Source organism: Myxocyprinus asiaticus, chromosome 1 (assembly GCF_019703515.2).
Source record: "Myxocyprinus asiaticus isolate MX2 ecotype Aquarium Trade chromosome 1, UBuf_Myxa_2, whole genome shotgun sequence".
Taxonomy (NCBI): Eukaryota; Metazoa; Chordata; class Actinopteri; order Cypriniformes; family Catostomidae; genus Myxocyprinus; species Myxocyprinus asiaticus.
The window spans coordinates 34,411,306-34,429,518 of NC_059344.1; the positions used below are offsets into that span (position 1 = coordinate 34,411,306).

General features: G+C 38.3%; 1 protein-coding gene across 2 annotated transcripts in view; it reads right to left on the reverse strand.

Moving 5' to 3' along the window:
- The window catches only part of LOC127444144 (alpha-ketoglutarate-dependent dioxygenase FTO-like), a 208,405-nt gene that overhangs the window by 56,523 nt on the left and 133,669 nt on the right, over nucleotides 1-18,213 (reverse strand). The window contains exon 9 of one of the 2 annotated variants that reach the window (XM_051703373.1): nucleotides 15,912-16,018. The exons of the other annotated variant lie outside the window; for it this stretch is intronic. Within the exon in view, the coding sequence (XP_051559333.1) occupies nucleotides 15,970-16,018 (49 nt within the window). The 3' untranslated portion in view covers nucleotides 15,912-15,969. Of the gene's footprint in view, nucleotides 1-15,911; nucleotides 16,019-18,213 lie in introns of those variants that run through there. 2 annotated transcript variants of the gene reach the window in all.

Genomic DNA, 18,213 nt, shown 5'->3' on the forward strand with positions numbered 1-18,213 from the left:
TTTCTTTCTTTGTGCGCTTACTGGTGTGCGACTCTTGAGTGAAGCTGTGCCACCAGCACGCAGCACAGAAGGAATATTACTTTGACAATGCTACTAAAGTTCAAGCACTCAATTTAGTAATAGCAAAGAAGAAATCAGATTCATTGCACATGTTCCTCATAGGCCGAAATGATACTTATAACATGCGAATGGGTATGAAAATTTGTCGTCACATATCATACATTTTTATTTTCAAATGCGGGCAAAACTGTCAAACTGTACAGCCCTGCTTTAAAATCAATCTGCACAATGCCAAAATTTACTATGTTTCAATGTTGCTGTGATCCTGTTTAAAAGCATCCAGCTTGTTCACTTTGTTTGCTTGTTATCCTCATTAAGCCGCCGCAATTAAGAGCACTCTATCATTTCAGCCCAAATGTGTATCTTCACTTCAGACCGCCAGAAGGAGGAAGGAAGAGAAGACCCTTAAAGATTCAGCCAATCAATTCGGTTGGTTAATTCCCTCTCACCTCCAGTGGACCTGCTCTGATGGCAATATTCCGTTTAGATTAATTCTGCTTAATACTAATTGGTCCTTGAGCTCTGAGGACTCCAGGGATTGGCTCCCTTTGGTCCACTCTCGGAGGGCTGAGACACCATTGGAGGGCTGCTGATGAGTAGAACGTTTTATCAACGCAAACATTCCGCCAAACGTCCCCCAGGGCAGGAGCACACCCAGTAATTAACTCTCACACAATCCATAATTGCCATGTTTACAGTTACTCCATCTGAAACAGAGACCCGCCAAAGAAGGAGGGAGGAAGTGAAGAAAAGAAATCAAAGTGTAAAATAAAAATACGCGTGCATTAAAAGGTGCAAAATTCATATTAAAATCTGTCTTTCTCTGACTGTCTCTCTCTCTCTCTCTCTCTCTCTTTAATAAGCTCAGCGGGCTGGTTGGTGGCATTCTGCCTATCATTTATTTATTTTTTAGAGATAGCCCAATTAATTTCCCCCTCACTTTCAAACGCTGTGGCGCGGAGCACTGTGGACAGATCCCGTGTCCCCAGGGTGCTCCTCCAGGAAAGACATAAATGACCCAAATAAAGAGGGCTTTTGAAGGCTGCCGAGAGGCGCCGGCACCATTAAAACTAAATGAAGTGTTTATTAGCCATGCCGACAGCACTCTCAGCTCGAACAGATCAAGAGCCGTTACAGTTAATGTGCTCCCCCTGCAATACGCATCCGTTTGTTTAGTTCTGCCAGTGGGCCTGAAAAACCAAAGCTGAGTCTTTTTTTTCCCCTCTCTACTCTTTCTTTCTAGTCTCTTCTTTATGCAGATGTGCACTCTCTCAATCTTTCATGCACACACGTCTGATTCATCTCATCTTTATTCCTATGAATTCACACAAGTACACAGTATAACACCGTGACAGTCTGACAGAAACACAAAACCAAGAAGTCTGAACTCTGAGCAGTTCAAACGCCTGATTGTGCACTTAACGTTAAGCAATTTCCCTCCCTCCCTTCTCTTTTTCATTCCCTCTCTCTAATTATAGTTTGTATTTCAGAGGCTTTGGACATGATGCCAGGAAACCTTTGGAAACTGGCTGCTTTTGATTTGATGCTTTTTTATTAGCTTTGGCATCTCAATAAAAAAAAAATTATAATAAAACTGGATAAATATGACATAAATTGTCCATTTATCTTCTGTATTCTTTTAAAATAACGATGGCGTTATTGTGTTGGTGACACGCAACAGACATCTGGCTCTTGCTTTGGTACGCTTGATACCTGTGACATCTCCTCGGCACTCAGAATAGAAACTGAAAATAATTTGCACTGCATTATTTTCTCATTAATGCACACTTAAGATTTTTAATGCAATAGCTTCTTTAATACTTTCTCCCTAATAACAGTGCGCATGAGTGAGAGTAATGGTCTTCCTTTGGAGGGGAATTAAAAGAGAGCGCACATGCAATGAAAGTTGTGAAAACTGTAATATGCAACTTCAAAAACAGTGAGAGTATTTTTTTCACACAAATACACATGCACAAAAGCATCTCTAATTATTTTTCATAACCTGCAGCATTGTGCTGTAATACTGTTTGGATCCTGTTCTAACCTGTCTATATCTGATGGCACTCAAACACACATACATACACTGTCTTCATTCCTAACCCTAATCATAATCTGTGAGAGTAACATACTTATTGCCATAAATGAACTTTTAGTGTAAATTGCATGAAGACTGATGTCGAGCACAAGATACCTATGAAGTTTGAGACTGCAATTGCAGTCCAGTAAATTTTTTCCAAGGCATTAACAGCAGTAGATTACATGTCTCTATCAGGACAGAGTGGAATTAATCACTAGTTAGCATTGTGTGTTAGTGTGTGTCTTTGTGGTCATGTAAGTATAATGCTTGCAGACACACAATGGACAAAAAAAAAAAAAAAAAGGATAAACATTTGTTGCTTTAAACCAGGGTTATTTTTAGGCACAATACCAATAAATAGTTATGTTTATTATCAATAATAATCAGCAATATACTGTAGTAACCAGTTAACACCTTAATACAGAATTTGCAGTCACATGTGAGAGTTTATCAGCAACAGTTTAAAACACAGCATCCAATCAGAATTTAGAGCTGGAACTATCCATTTTATAATAAAGAAAAAAAGAGAGAAAATTTATTGGAAAACAAATAAATAAAATAAATTTAAAACAGTCCCATTACTTCTTTTCTCTCTCTCTCTAAAGAATTAGAGGCCATGTTTTTGTGTTGTAAGATCTATTAAATCTATTAGGAAGACAAGAAAAGAATTATATTTTCTACATTTTTACAAATATTGTTGTGTCAGTTGCATCCGTCAAGCAATCAACCCTGTTATCTAATTTAAAAAAGGAACTTTTTTTTATTTTTTTATTATTATTTACAGGAAATACAGGTTTATCAATAACTATAAATCAACATTTAGTCCCAAACTAGCAAGCTATGAGTGATAACTTAATTTCGGCAAAATATTCAAAATAAAACATTTGTTATTTGCAACCCGTTCTGTTGTAGTTTTTAAAATTACAAAATCAAACAAATAAGTATATGTCCCCAACACTGGTAATGGCTGCAAAAATTGTAAACCTCATATAAAATTAATATTAAATACAACAGATCATATAATATGTACATTGACCTCCTAAGGGTTAATAATAAACATTTTCTGAAGGTTCAGTACCTTCTTTCACTGACCATTTATTGAAAAAGGTCAGATTTTATTTTATTTTATTTTTTTGGTACCCCATTCTTATTTACACGTGCAGATAACAAGTCACAACTAATTTTGTTTCTGGTAGAAGCCCAACAATTATAACAGTTTTAAGACGTTAAGTCTAAAACCTTTCTCAATTCAACTTAGCTTTTTTTGTATGTTTATTTTTATTTTTATATTAGATTCTGTAATAGAGATGACTTCAGCTGGATAAAGAAAACCCATTTGCCTACACCATGAAAGTCTTTCATCATTGTAACACTTACCTGGATACTCAGTAGCACAACAACATGATAGAAAACACATACTGGCATACATCTACTGTCTGTTGTCTTATTCCTCACAGAAGCTATCCCCACTGGTAGGGCCCTCCATCAATGCCAGCTTGTACCTGAGCTCAACACAGTCAGTATGATTTATTCTGCTTATTAGAGTTCATTATGACTTAGACAAACACTGCTGCAGCACACAAAAGGCTAGCAGAGAGGTGAGAACTGCACCTACTGCCACTGCGCAGCAAGCTCCAGTCCAGCCTGCTCCTCTGAGTTTCACATTGTTTTTAATCTAATTCAACATACGGATCCATTTTCAGGCTGATTCAAAAGCCCCTGTGATAAAACACCTCCTCGCCCCACTGCAAACTAACTTGCATTAGCATATAAAACACTGGCTGGAGGTGAAGGCATATATTAATGCATTTCTTTTTGTGTGTGTTAGAAAATGAGTTTACATAATTGCGGGATATTGTTGCCTTAAGTGAAGATGTGAAGCCGTGTCAGTAAGCTGGGAAATCCTAGAGCCGTAGCTGGTAGCAATCTTAAATTCTGCTCTCCGGAGATAAAATAGCCCAGCCAAAATGAGAACACTGATTTGAGAGTGCCAAAAACAGCTGTAACTATTCATGATCTTCCCAAGTGTCTGTTCTACAACTTCACACTTCTCAGAACAGTGTCTCCAAGAGTGTGAGGCTCTCCGTGGAGAGTTTGCTCCTGGAACTTTTAATGGAATAGTTCACCCAAAAATGAAAATTCTCTCATCATTAACTCACCTTCATGCCATCCCAGATGTGTATGACTTTCTTTCTTCAGCAGAACACAAATTAAGATTTTTAGAAGAATATTTCAGATCTGTAGGTCCATACAATGCAAGAAAATAGTGATCAGAACTTTGCAGCTCCAAAAATCACATTAAGGAAAAAGAAGTAATTCATAAGACTCCAGTGGTTATATCCATATCTTCGGAAACTATATAATAGGAGTGGATGAGAAACAGATACAAATTGAAGTCCTTTTGTTACGTTAAATCTCCACTTTCACTTTTACATCTGAAAGTCACATGTGGTGCCTGTTTAGTTTCACTTTCACATATGAAAGTGAAAGTTAAAGTGGAGATTCTAAGGGGACATATGATGAAAAATCCACTTTTAATTTTTAAATTTTTTACATAATTATGTGTCCCCAGTGTATGTAGACAACCACAAAATATGGTAAAAGACCATCCCCTTGTTTCTTTCCTTTGCCATCAATAGTTCAGGTTTGCAGCCCCTTATGATGTCAAAAGGGGAAAGGTACTACCCACGGCTGGCGAGTAGCTTAGATCCACCCTCATTAAAACCTGAGCGAGCAGCACACAGTCCACCATATTTATCTCCTGGCTAGAGCCACTTGTGCTAACTCAGACAGCTTCATCAACGACGGTCAACACAAGGCTGGATTTGCTTCAAAGCTAAGGATCAAGGATAGATCGATACCAACTCTCCATGACCCAACTTTAGATTTGCAAGTCGTAAGTTTTGCACTTTATACTTTTTTTAATATTTGCAATTTGGCTTTCTGAATTTGCTTGTTTGCACGTTGCGTGAAAAAAGCTTCTTGTGAAAACATTGTGATTTGTGTAACGTAGCAACAAGTCCCCAACTACCTTATTCCATAACAATGAAGCTGTAGCTCTGTTTCGGTTACGATATAAACTGATTGCCGTCCTCCACAGTCCCGCTTGAGCGGTCATGCAATGAAGATTTTCCATGTAATAAAACAGGTCATTATTTCAAAAATGATTATGAAACGATAGTAGTATTTTCGAAAACTACAGCTGTTTTTCATATTTCAAAACTCGACTTTTGTTATGCATAATACAGTAAGATAATTGACAGTGTGTTCTCTGTGTTACTTATAATTTTTAACTGTTTAAGTTCTACTGCTGTGGGGGGAGCAGCTCCTTTGCATTTAAAGCTGCAGACACTAAAACAGCCCGTTTGGAATAGGGCTACAAAACAGGGATATAAAGGCATGATAGAATAAACGATCTGTGAGGTATTTTGAGCTGAAACTTGACAGACACATTCTGGGGACACCTGAGACTTATATTACATAGTGTAAAAAGGGGCATAATATGTCCCCTTTAAAGTAAAAAAGGCCTCCCGAGAGCCTTGCCGCGTCTCTTCTGCTATTCAACAGCGACAACAAACTGCAACACTAGGTAACATTATCTTAGAGATGGAATCCAGCAAACGTCCAACACCAACTCCTACACAAACTCCTAGAAAGCCAAAAAAAACAACAACATTTATCTACTGAATCCAGTCTGGCTAAGCGGGAACAAGATCGTGGTTGAGCGAAAACTAGAGTGAACATCGACAGGGCATTTGATTCCTGGAGGGACCTTCGTTCGGTTTTGGGGATCAAAACAGACCCTGAATTGGCGTTCTTCTTATTGGACAGTTAAGCTTACATAACTGCAAAGCATGTTAAATATAGTGCCATAAGGATTGATCTGTGTCATTTTAGCTAACTTGATCTTGCCTGCACAGTAACTGTCATAAACAATGTTAATCTGTAATTATTCAGCAAGGTAAACTACAATAACACATGAAATGAATGCTAGACAATGTTCAAGATAATGCAAAAAGACCCATTCATTAGTGTAACGTAATTTGGTTATAAATAAAATATATACATTCTATTATTATAAAACAATAGCGCATCGATATATCAAAATGAAAGTTGTGATGGAATCACATCAATACTGAATTGTGTCAACATATCTATAATGTACAGTCTATTTTATAAACAGCTCCTGTCATCATCCACCAAATTTAGCTAACAGCTATTGATAAAGCTGGCTAGCTAGCTAACGCCAACATAGGCTATCGTATAAATGCAGTCAACGTATCATGATGTATCAATATGCTCAAGCGTCCCGTATTCACTTGACATTCATACTTTATCGCGCTGTGGTTTCTCGCAACCGATATAGGTTACTGCACCTTAGCGCATCTCTTTGGGTAAGTTAAGCCAATTTCTGTAGTATTATAAGAGGCTTGCAGTGCTTTGCGTGCCCTGTAACAAATAAATGACATATGAGTGTGTTTCATTCAGAAGCGATGATCTCTATGCACTGTTTACCTTCCATTGTGAGAGTTTTGCAGGGCTGAAATGTGTAATAAAACAGGCTGAACTCACTTTTAAAGTCATTTTTATTGAAAATTCTGTTTGTAACGATCCCACTGTGTGGCCATCATTATTGTATTAAATTAGAAGTGCCCTGTGAATTTTTGCATGTTTAGTTATTTTTATTTTATTGTTTGTCTTTTTTAAAGCTTGACAAAGTCACAATTCACTTGCATTATGGCTAATAGACCATGTTTTAAAATGTACCTTTTTGTAATATTCAACAGATGAAAGAAATCCAATGGGTCTGAAACTGCACAAGGGTGAGTAAATTGTGACAGAAATGTCATTTTTAGGAGAACCATTCCATTAACAGAATGTTATAGATTTGCACATGATGCATTTCCAATAAAACTCACCAGAATTTGACGGTGAAATTGGTTCATTTTCACGTCCGCTTGTTCATTCATCAGAATGGCATGTTATTCTTTTGACTGTAAATCATGCCGACTTAAAGGAATAAAGGGTTATTCGGAATCACCTGCAGGCGTTTCAGGCTTTCCACTCATTATAAAAGAGCTCTCTTATCAGAACTCCTCAAACTTAGATCATCAAGCATGACAAATGGAGAGAGAAGGAAAGAGAGAGAGAGGAGGGGGTAAAGGAAACATGGAGGGAGAGATCGACTTAAACACCTCTCTCATCTCTTAATAACAGTATGATGCAGCCCAAAGGAACGCGTGCTGTGAGTCCAAATACCGCATCAGTGGAGTAAATTAGTCTACACTAATGTTGATGCTCAGCTACATCAAACACTCATCAGGTTAGTCATTAACGAAGGCAGATTTGGGCCTCAGCATGTTGGAGCAGGAGACATGATTATCTAGTCCTGATCCGACACAGCCCGTAATGGTGGGAACCAAGGTTGTACATCTGTGTATGACATTCACCTGAGGCTGTATAGAGGGCTGGAAGACAGCATTTTTCATAGGTGAGATGCGCTCGCTGACACAGACGCAGTAACTCACCTGTCCGTTGCACAAGCGCTCCACCCTTTACCTGTCCCCTCCAGCCTTATGTGTGCACCTGTGCATGGGTATGTGAATGTGTGTGCGTGGGTGTGAGAGATAGACCAGCCTTATTTTCCATTAGCCGAACGACACCTGCTGGTAAAGCAATGGATTTAAAAAAAAAAAAAATCCATATATGTAATCCATATGAGACAATGCCTTTCTGTTCTTTAACACCATTAGCCTTCCATTCATGAATGTGTGTGAGCACCTCAAAGGTGTGCTCATATTATATGTGAGGTCTGTCATCCGCCCTGTCAACCCCTGCTATTAAAAATACAGTGTGTGTTTGTGGTGCCGTAATGAGCATGGATAGATCCTGTTCATCAGAAATACTGCAGGGCTGTTTTTACGACAGCTGAGTCAAGCAATAGAGTAATAAGCAATAATGCGTAGATAACTAACACTATTAGATAGCTCCACGATGCATTAGTGTGTATGCACACACTCCTCAGTAAGACAGCGCAAAAAGTGGGGAGGGGGGACTTTCAAGTTCAAACAGTCCATGGTGAATGTTTCAAACCCAATTCACCACCCAAGTAATCAGGCAGACAGAAAGAGAATAATCAAACCATTAAACAAACACTCGTTTTGGGGAGAGAAGAAACACCTGCCTTCTTTATCTTCCTTTGACTACAAACGGCAGAAAGCAGAGAACATTGAGGCACAGAGGAGAGAAATTCAGGCCTGTATGACACAGAATGCCTCCACTCCACATAACCCCATGGATCAGTACCCAAAGCACGATTAAGGCCTGGACGAAACATATGATCCAACATTTTGGTTCCTGGTCTGGTCCAGAACTAGACATTTGTATTTTTAAGACCACACAAACATGATCAGAGTGTTCATAAGATGGGAGAAAATCCAAAATGACCATTTGGAGCTTCATAATCAACAGAAAAATATGTGTTGATGTCATTTTAAATGAAAAGTTAACCCCAAAATGAAAATTTTGCCATTTTCTTACCATTATGTAGTTTCAAACCCGTATGACTTTCTTTCTCATGTGGAACACAAAAGGAGGAACACAAAAGGAATAGCTGCATGCGTTCTCACAAAGCTTTAACACTAAAAGCGCTAAAACAGTGCAATGTTCTTACATTAACACGACAGCCACTGTGACATTTTTTTTCTCATAGCGCTTTTGAACGTGCTAAAACTTTCACTGAAAAATCACTTACATTTCAGATGCATCTTATGCATTCAGAAACTTGGAATATGACGCACGATCGCATGGACTAATTTTATGATACTTTTGGGGACTTTTTTAAGCTTTAAAGTGAGTCATTATAAACTGCAATTATACTGAAGAGATGCACAAGGATATTCATTACAACACTGTTGTGTTCCACATAAGAAAGAAAGTCATACGGGTTTGTTAACTTCTGACAGAATTTTCATTTTTGGGTGAACTATTTCTTTCTCAAAACAAAATAGCGCATTTTCAATACCTATGAAATGTTCAAGACCCAGTAACAATGATACGAGCCAGAATACAAGGCCAAGAATGAGTCAGAACTTCAACAAACCAACGGAGTGCAGCTCTTGAACACTGCCCATCTTGTGACTGCGCCCACCCGCACTATTAAAGACGGCTGTTACAGCTGATAATTCATTGGTAAACCAAATAAACACTCTTCTCCCAGGAAAAAAGACAGAGAAAAGGGAAAGAAAACCAAAAAGAATGAGAGAATGAAAGAATGGGTGTTTAAAGGGGTGAAACCACACTTGGGGTTTCATGCTATTGAGCTGATCTTCATCCCCATACCCCTCCCTCGCTGCTCGAGTCTCTCATTAAAGAGCAGCCCTGAAACCAGAGCTCAGCTTAATGTTTGCCGTGTTTGGAGAAGCACACAACCCATTTGGTCATAATAGCAACCTTTTCAGAAACAAACCTCAAATGAAAGGAGGCCAACCTAGCCAGCCGGCATCGGATTATTTTGAAAAGGGGAATGATATGACCGTGAAAAATTGTAAGCTGCAATTGAAAATAAACCAAAGTGCACAGCCCACCATCCATCCATCGCTCTTATCCTGCACGCACAAACATACTCCTGCTCTCCTCTTAGACATGGACGTGTGTGTGGGTGTGTGTACCTTCATCACTCTCCATGCAGGAAAGATGTGTACGAGGGGCCTTCACACTATCCAGACCCTCATTCCTTTCCGATGCAGTCACTTGATACGTTTTTTCATCTCTGTGACTTTATCAGTAATATATGACCTCTCTGTAGCTCTTAGATTGAGGGTTGAAAGCATATTCACTCAGCCAGTATTTACAATTGTGTAGATATATATTAATGTCAAAGAGTTGTCAGGTTTGAGAGTCAAAAGAGCTTGCTAAAACCTGTTCCCCTGTCTGTGATACATACACACAGGCAGTATTTCATCTGTAATCACATAATTACTGGAGCAGTGCCTGTGGCGGACATTTTACATGTCATGGCCTTCAGGAGAACTCGCTGAGGTAGAGCAGGATGTGTCAAACAATCACTGTCCAAATGCTTCTTTCACCATAACTTTCATCACAATTTGGCAGTCTTCCTAATTCACCCTCTCTCACTCACTAGGGACCAATGTAATTATTGTTAATGAAAACTTAACATTTTTGTAAAACTTACACTAAACTAAAATACATTTTCATGGCTCTAAAACTAAAAAAATAAAAAATAAATAAAAATGACCAAATTTTATACATACTATATTATATAATCTGAAACCTTCATGAACACCTGCCTACATGAAAATGCCATTAGACAGTGATAACACTTGAAAGCCCTGAGAAATTAAATAGCTTTAAACTTAGGTAAATGACATCAGTGGACACATTAAATTTTGCAGCCATAAAATACTAAAACTAATAAACACTAAATATACTGGAAAAACTAAAACAAAACTAAAACTAGAAAACACACAAAAACTATTTAATCTAACCTCAAAGAAAACAAATCAAAACTAAAATGAGAGGACAAATTGAAAATAAAATAGAAATAAAAACTAAATTAAAAATACAAAACTATATTAGGAAACGGATAGTTCTGGTCCTGAATTCTGATTGGTCAATAGCCGTGGTTTATGGAGCATTCACATCATGTCAAAATCACCATAATTACGAGATTCTGACTTGTAAAAACCGTTCAAGTCCTTGTGGAACTCGTAAGCTTGGAATTCTATGAAAGCTCAGACTTAACCCTTGTGACGTCATGTAAAAAGACCTCAACAGTTAAAATTTTACAAATACTTCCAACCTGATTTCATAGAATGAATGTTACTCATACACATTTTTACAAACTGACTTGAACGTGCTTTCTACGTTTCGCTGCAGTTTCCTGGTGAAATGAACACTAGAGGTGCTACAACAACTGTGTGGTTTAATCATTGTCACTCAAATCACGAGTAACATTACTGATTTTGATCTTATAAAAATGTATTTTTCACACTGTAAACCTCCCGCTATGTTATGATATCAAAACACTTTTACTTTAACGCATGATTTGAAAAACTAAACATTTTAACACTTTTATTACAGACCCACCTACACATACACACTTATTCCTATATCTTTAGCTTGTTTGGTAGCTCACCTGATAGAGCGTTGGACTTTAGGCTCAACGGCCACGGTTTGAGTCCAGCCAAAGGCACACAATGTGAAAGTGGCATAGAAGCAACACAAAATGACAGGGTTGCTTTTTTTATTATTTCGAATTTGAATTTTAAAAACCTATCGGTTATGTGCCGGTTAAGGATGTCTGTTTTGTTAAACTCTCATTTATCTTTTCGGACACTATTGGTTAAGTTTAGGGTGAAGTTTTAGGTATGGTAGGTATGTTTTACTTATTAAAACCTCCATCTAAAATTTACCTTATAAACCTTGTCTGATTACAACCTCATTTCGCTCGGTTTTGGCGCCCCCCGCTGGAAATTTCCCTTGGAAACTGCAGCCAAACATGTAATAAAGCACGTAATATCAGTTTTGCAAAAAACATGCAATGCTCATGTAAATTTCATGAGACCAGGCTGAATATTTATGTTTGTTATAACATTTCATTATAGCCACTGTTACCTGGTGCATTTTCTATATAAAGAGAGGTGAATTAATAAATGGATGTACTGATTGCAGTAATCAACAGAAAAACCACACTTGTTTTGGCGTTACGAGTGTTGCCAGAGAAACTAATAATTTCTAAGGACATGTCCAGCTCAGAGTAGAATCTCAGAACTGTCATCTCGTAATTACAGTAAAAGTACAACGCAATTCCAACATGACATGAACACAGCATTATTTATGATAAAGCACAGCTGTGACTTCTGTACCAAACTACTATTTGTATTACCACGCAGCACAATAACTCATACATTTTTCTGCTAACTGTTAAACATTTGTTCTATTAACATGTATATTATGTGGTAACCATTTTTATAAAAGCAACAAGTCACTAAAGGATGTGCCATATTGTGAATATAGTTACAGCTGAAAGCGTTGCAGGCACTTTGTGTTGTGCCAAACAGCGCCCTTCAGTCGTGACTATATTCACTTACTACATATCACGCCCTCTCACACTTGATTATTAACCCTGTTTGTGACCCTCTACACCCTCACTTCCACCCTCCTTGTCAGTTTCTGTATTTTGACCTCTCACATTCTTCCTCCCTCTTGCTACATTTGTCTTTCCATGTCCAGCACACAGTGGCTCTCTCCTCCCTAGCTGAAGGGGACAGTTTGTGCATGTTGGGCCCACTCGGTCAGCTCTGCCTTTTCTCTCTCTGTGTGGGGAGAAAGCTGTGATCTGCAATGCATTCCAGTTTGAGTGAACACACCTTTACTTATTCTCTCAAACATATACTGCATGGCCCAGAGCTATAGACCAGAGAACACTCCTCACACCTGCAGATAACTTAGCTGCAATTTGTCTCTCTCATATTCTAGACTGTTTTATGAAAGACTGAGGACAAGGTGAAACAAAGAACACGACATAAAAGCACAAACTGATACGTGCACGCGGACATGCGCAGAATCCGTTCTCAACATACCAGAGGCCGTGTTTGTCACATATGTTACAATGCACCTGTACACACTGCAAATAATATCAGTAAATAATACTCATGAGAAGCACTTCAACAAATTTCAATGCTCAGTTTCTACCATGTTTTATCTGTGCAAATGACAAAAAATGACTTATAACTATCAATAGTATGAGGAAATGCATATTTAAAATGCCACAAATGTACACTATGTCAGTTTCTACCATCTGGTGGAGGGCCGGTTTCAAGTTCTGTGAGAAAGTGTCAGGCAAATACAAAAAGTTCTGAGAGAAGAGGTTTGCTTGGGTGGTAACAGTAACTTCAGAGTTTTACCATGGCTCGGGGTCACTGTCGTTCCATCTTCCACGTCTGTTAACCTAGCGTCATCCCTCAAACCTCTGGACACACACACACATACACAAACGCTCATGAGCACACAGCTACAAAGGCTTCCCTCCCATTAACAAGCCTTTCAAGACAGCTTTCCATCCCTGACTAAAAGCGATCAGTAAAAGATTTGGGCTGGCCTGCCTGCTCAAATCCAGTCATGGATATCAGCAGCTCTCTGTGCTCTCCAGCTGCTGGGGGCTAGGCTTTAGCACTAGCAATGCTACGCTACGACAGGGCGGGACGTCATCATAAGGGATTGTAAAGAGCTGTGACACATGCTTATCCACACACCCTGTGCACTGGCATGACAAAATTTGGAATAAATAAATAAATAAATAAATAAATGTTGCTTTATATATAATAGATCATGGTAGATCCACATAGTTTTACTTTGAGGAGCTTACCCAATGTCTTCAGGCCATCGACTTCCAGAAGATTCATGTTAGGACATCAAAGATTACTAACTACTACTTCAATACATAAGAAACTTCAGAAATGATGCTGCTCTTAACAGAAGGTTGATGGTGGGTTTTTATTGCAGGGTTCACCTTGTATCTCTCCTGAGCTTCTCTACAAGGGTTTCTGGATTTGATAGCATCGTAATTAGACTAGACTGCAGATTTGTCTGTTCACACTGATGATGGGTTCTGATCAGTCTGCTTAACATGAAACATCTCCTGAGAATTCATGCATGTCATGGCAATGAAAAGCAAAATTCCTCCACCAGAAGTACAGTACTAAAACACTGACATGCTTTTTGTTGAGGTGCCTTTTGTTTCTTCACTTGGTTGCTGGGAAAAGCTGCATAAAACAAGGTTGAGAGCCAGCTGTGATCTCTTACACAACATCTGATGTGTATGAAAGAAGAGTAACTGGAGACCATGTCTCTCATTCAGGACTGGTTTGTGTTAGAAGCAAAAGGCTAAACAGGGAAACTAAACAGGGAACACAGGGCAGCCTTGGTCCATCACAAACCACCAAGGAGGACACTGTGTCTGTTAGACAAAGAGAAAATTGGCGGGTTTATCAACTCAGTGATAGAAAACAGATCCTCTAGTAAAATAAATAACACTTTTGCTGAATTTATTTTCAGTCTCAAAACCAGGAAGTAATTGTGGCAATTGTAATGGCACAAATGTGTCTCACTTTACAATAAGCTTTTATTCATTGACATTAGTAAATGCTTAAGGGATTATGAACTAACAATGAACAATATTTTTTTAAACATTTATTAATCTTGGTTAATGTTAATTTATACATTTGCAATTGTTCACTGTTAGTTCATAATGCATTAACTTATGTTTACATATGCAACTTTTAATTATAAAATGTACTAGTATATGTTGAAATTAACATTAACCAAGATTAACAAGTGCTATAAAAGTATTGTTCATTGTTAGTTACAGTAACTAATTTTATTTAATTTTAACTAAAAATGTCTAATAGACATTAGACATTTTTAAATGTTAACTAGCTGCATTTATATAATAATCAGTTAAACCAAGATCATAGAGAGGACTGATATAGATATGTTTTAATATATTTAACCTGATGACATAATCAAAATCAGCAGACACTGAAACATTCTAGTTTGAAAAATGGCTTAATATTACTGACAAGTTGCAAACCTCTTGAGATCAACATGGGGAAAAAAGGGTTTTTAGAGTGCTACACATAAGAAAGCAAGGTGCAAGATGCTTTAGGGATGTGGGTTTGACAACAAGCCGGAAGCTACTGCTGAAATAGTTGGATTACTGGAACTGGGGGTCTTCTGGGACCGGGGTTTGAGATTGTTGGTGATGGATTAAATTCAATCAAAAAACGGTTGGGTAACATGAACTGGACAGAAATGAGCTCTAATACTGTAAGAGGGGTTTTGGGGTTTTATGGATTAATTCAGTGGAGGTTGGCTATTACAGCTGGATTGTCAGCTGTACAGTTTGTCTTTTCTTTATCCTTTCATTTTGCAAAAGTTTGTATTCATGAGTATTAGTGTAGAGCTGGCCTTCTCAATGGACTCCGGCCGGATTATGAGGGCTGTGGCACATGCTGGTCACACAGCTCAGTGGCAAAGCTAAGAGCTATTAGGAGGTGATTAGGTAACTTGTGGCTGTTTACCGAGGTTTAGCCTGAGGTCTGATATGGATAACAATCACTGGAATGGAATCTGTAGATGGCTTCCATTAGAATCCTCCATGTCTGATCCAGATGACTTGAAGGCTTCAACTTGTATCCCCTAGCAACTGTCACTATGACCCCATCAGCCAGCCAAGGAGCAAGTCCTTAAGATGCAGTTATCCAGAGAAACAATAATCTGGCAAGAGTGCCAATGATGATGCCAGAGTGTAAGGGAGGGGGAGTAGGCCATGGTGACCCTGAATAGGAGTGAGGGAAGCATGTGTTTATTGCATCTACTTATGTGGGAGGACATCAACAGATAAAGGAAAGCCAAACGTCTAAAGAGGGTTTTGAACATCTTAATGAGGTCTAGGTACTTGTCCACCTACCTGTATATAGAGAGTTCAGGCAAGAGTGATTTCAAAGGACAGATGATTAGGAGTGGGTCAGGCCTTCAGAGGGAAGAAGAGAATGAGAGAAAGGGGAAGAGAGCGCTATCTGGCTTGGCACCTAATCAAAGGGATTAGGTTTGAAGAAACAAGCCTACAGGTTATCCTTCAGGAAGCATACCAAGTAGTTATCAAAAACACCTCAGTTCAAAGCAACTCAATTTTCCTATATTTCCCATTTGGCCCAAGCCTCCAGGGTTTGTTTCTAGCTAATAAAGGGTGTCAGAGATGTTTGTACTTGCATGCTCTTGGAGACAAAGAGGGAGAGGAAATTGTGTGTTTAAATGTAGTCCAGGTCTTTCCTCATTCTCACAGCACAATCAATCACCCTGAAGACAGTCAGAAGAGAAACGTGAGATGCCTGCATCTCTGACTCTGAGATTTAGCACAAAACAAGCAGTACAGGTAGTCACTCAAAGCTATAACCTGTGATTAACCTGTCACTGATAGTGTATGTGTCTGTTTAAGGGTGGAATGGGCTTTGCGATAAAAGTAGGTAATATCATTTTCATCTTAACGCTTATTTATACTTACTGGGCGAACAAGCTTCTTGCACTGGAGTTTCTGTTCTTCTAAGGTGTTTGTTTGGTGGCATTTCTCTTATTTCTGCACATCTCTAAAATTCTTGACCTACTGGTACAAGAACTTGGCTAGCCAAAATGTGCTGATGATTGGTAAAATTAATTGTGGGTGTGGTTTGGACATGACATTCTTTATTTACAATTGCTCGTGCCAGCATAAGAGATGATGGCTAGCTACATTAGCTATCTTAATGTTAAAAAATGGTAACTTTGTACCTGGCTCTACAAGGTTGTTCAAAAGTACACTTTTTTATATGATGCAGAAAGTGGAAAGGTCTCCATAACAAGATCAATAAGGCAATAATACGTAAACAAATTTTAAAACAATGCAGCACATAATATAAATACAGGCTTTGTTCGCCTAGTGTGCTTTAGTTTGTTCAGGAGAAAAAAGTTCAGCTTCCTCAATTGTATAAATTAGGCAAAAAAAAAAAAAAAAAAGTACAATAATAAGATGAATGTCTATGATCTCAAATTCAGATGTAACAACCCTGTTAATACAGTACCTTAGGGATTCTGGGTATAATTACTAAATTTCTAAATTAAACTTACTCTTGCTGTCATGTTTGAGTTGAAACATTTGCAGTAATAGCTCTAGGCATAATGTTTGGCTTGACATACTGTCTTAACCACTTAAAAACTCATCCTCTGGTTATCTGAAAGCTCCTTCGCCAGTTTACTCTACTAAAATCTGAGGGATCCCGCATTACAGCCCTACATTACTAGGGCCTAGACCTGCCAAAGCCGAGGTATGGCTTCAATAGAGCCATCCATCTGTCATTACATCCAGATGGGCCTTTAATTGTATTTTTGTCCAAATTGCAAAATAACTACTTGGAAAAGAAGTTAAAATAACATACAAACAACAGCAACTATGATAACAAGTAGAACCAGAGTGGAATGGAAAAGAGATCAAAACCACGGCTTACAAATGTCAATGCCATCCTTTGAAATCAGATCCCCTAACATTCAAGCAACGTATTGATTTACTCAGCAATTTGGTCTCCCTCTCCCCGTGCCAGCTCACCATCCTGAACTGCACAGGAGGTCCAGCAAATAGCAGTCATCTGATTTTTCCAAAACATAAAAGATTAATACCTTTATTCTTTACACAGGGAGTAAGAATGGAAAACAAGACAGAAAGAAAGAAAGAAAAAGTGAGTAATAAAAGGGAGGTCAAATTGGTATTTGGAGAAAGTGAGTTAGGGAGCAAAATTAGATATCCAGACCCAGAGGTAACTTTAATATGAGATAATAAGAAAATGTCTGACTTTTGTGTACAGAAATCGAAAACGTGCTCACAGAAAAGGAAGCCGCTGCTCCTCTCAACAAATACAATCTAATCTGACAAAGAAAACGTTGTACTATAAAAGAAAGTAATTTATTCACTAGATCATTCTACCCATTAGAACATGGAGGACGGATTAGTGCTGGCACAAGAACAAGTACTTTAAAGGGAGGCAGTAAAATAAAGAACAGCAAATCGACAGCATATTTTTAAATATTTATAGTTCAAAAACCAAGAGTTTAACGGATGTGGTCAAGATCATTTTTGCAGAGGAAAACAAGACAAACATTTAAAGTGCTTTAAATAATTTGTACTTTTATGCAGTTCTCCCATTCAAAGGTCTGTTCTGCAATTAACCACATTATCTGCATCTAAAAGCATGGTTCAAATACACCTTTGTAGTACAGGGCTTTTAATGCCAAACGTTTCATGCCAGAGAGGAAAAATGAGACACACACAGGATGGGCCAACAACACTTCTGCACTGGGCTAAATTTAGTGTGAGCTAACTAGACGCTTGGGGAAAAAAAGAACAAAAATAGTGATACCTGGTCCAATTCCCAACACCCATTAGGAAACGTTCCTACCCCTCTACACTCTATTAAATACTTAATAAAGGTGTAATAAATGGTGTTATAAAGCTGTTACAAGCGCCC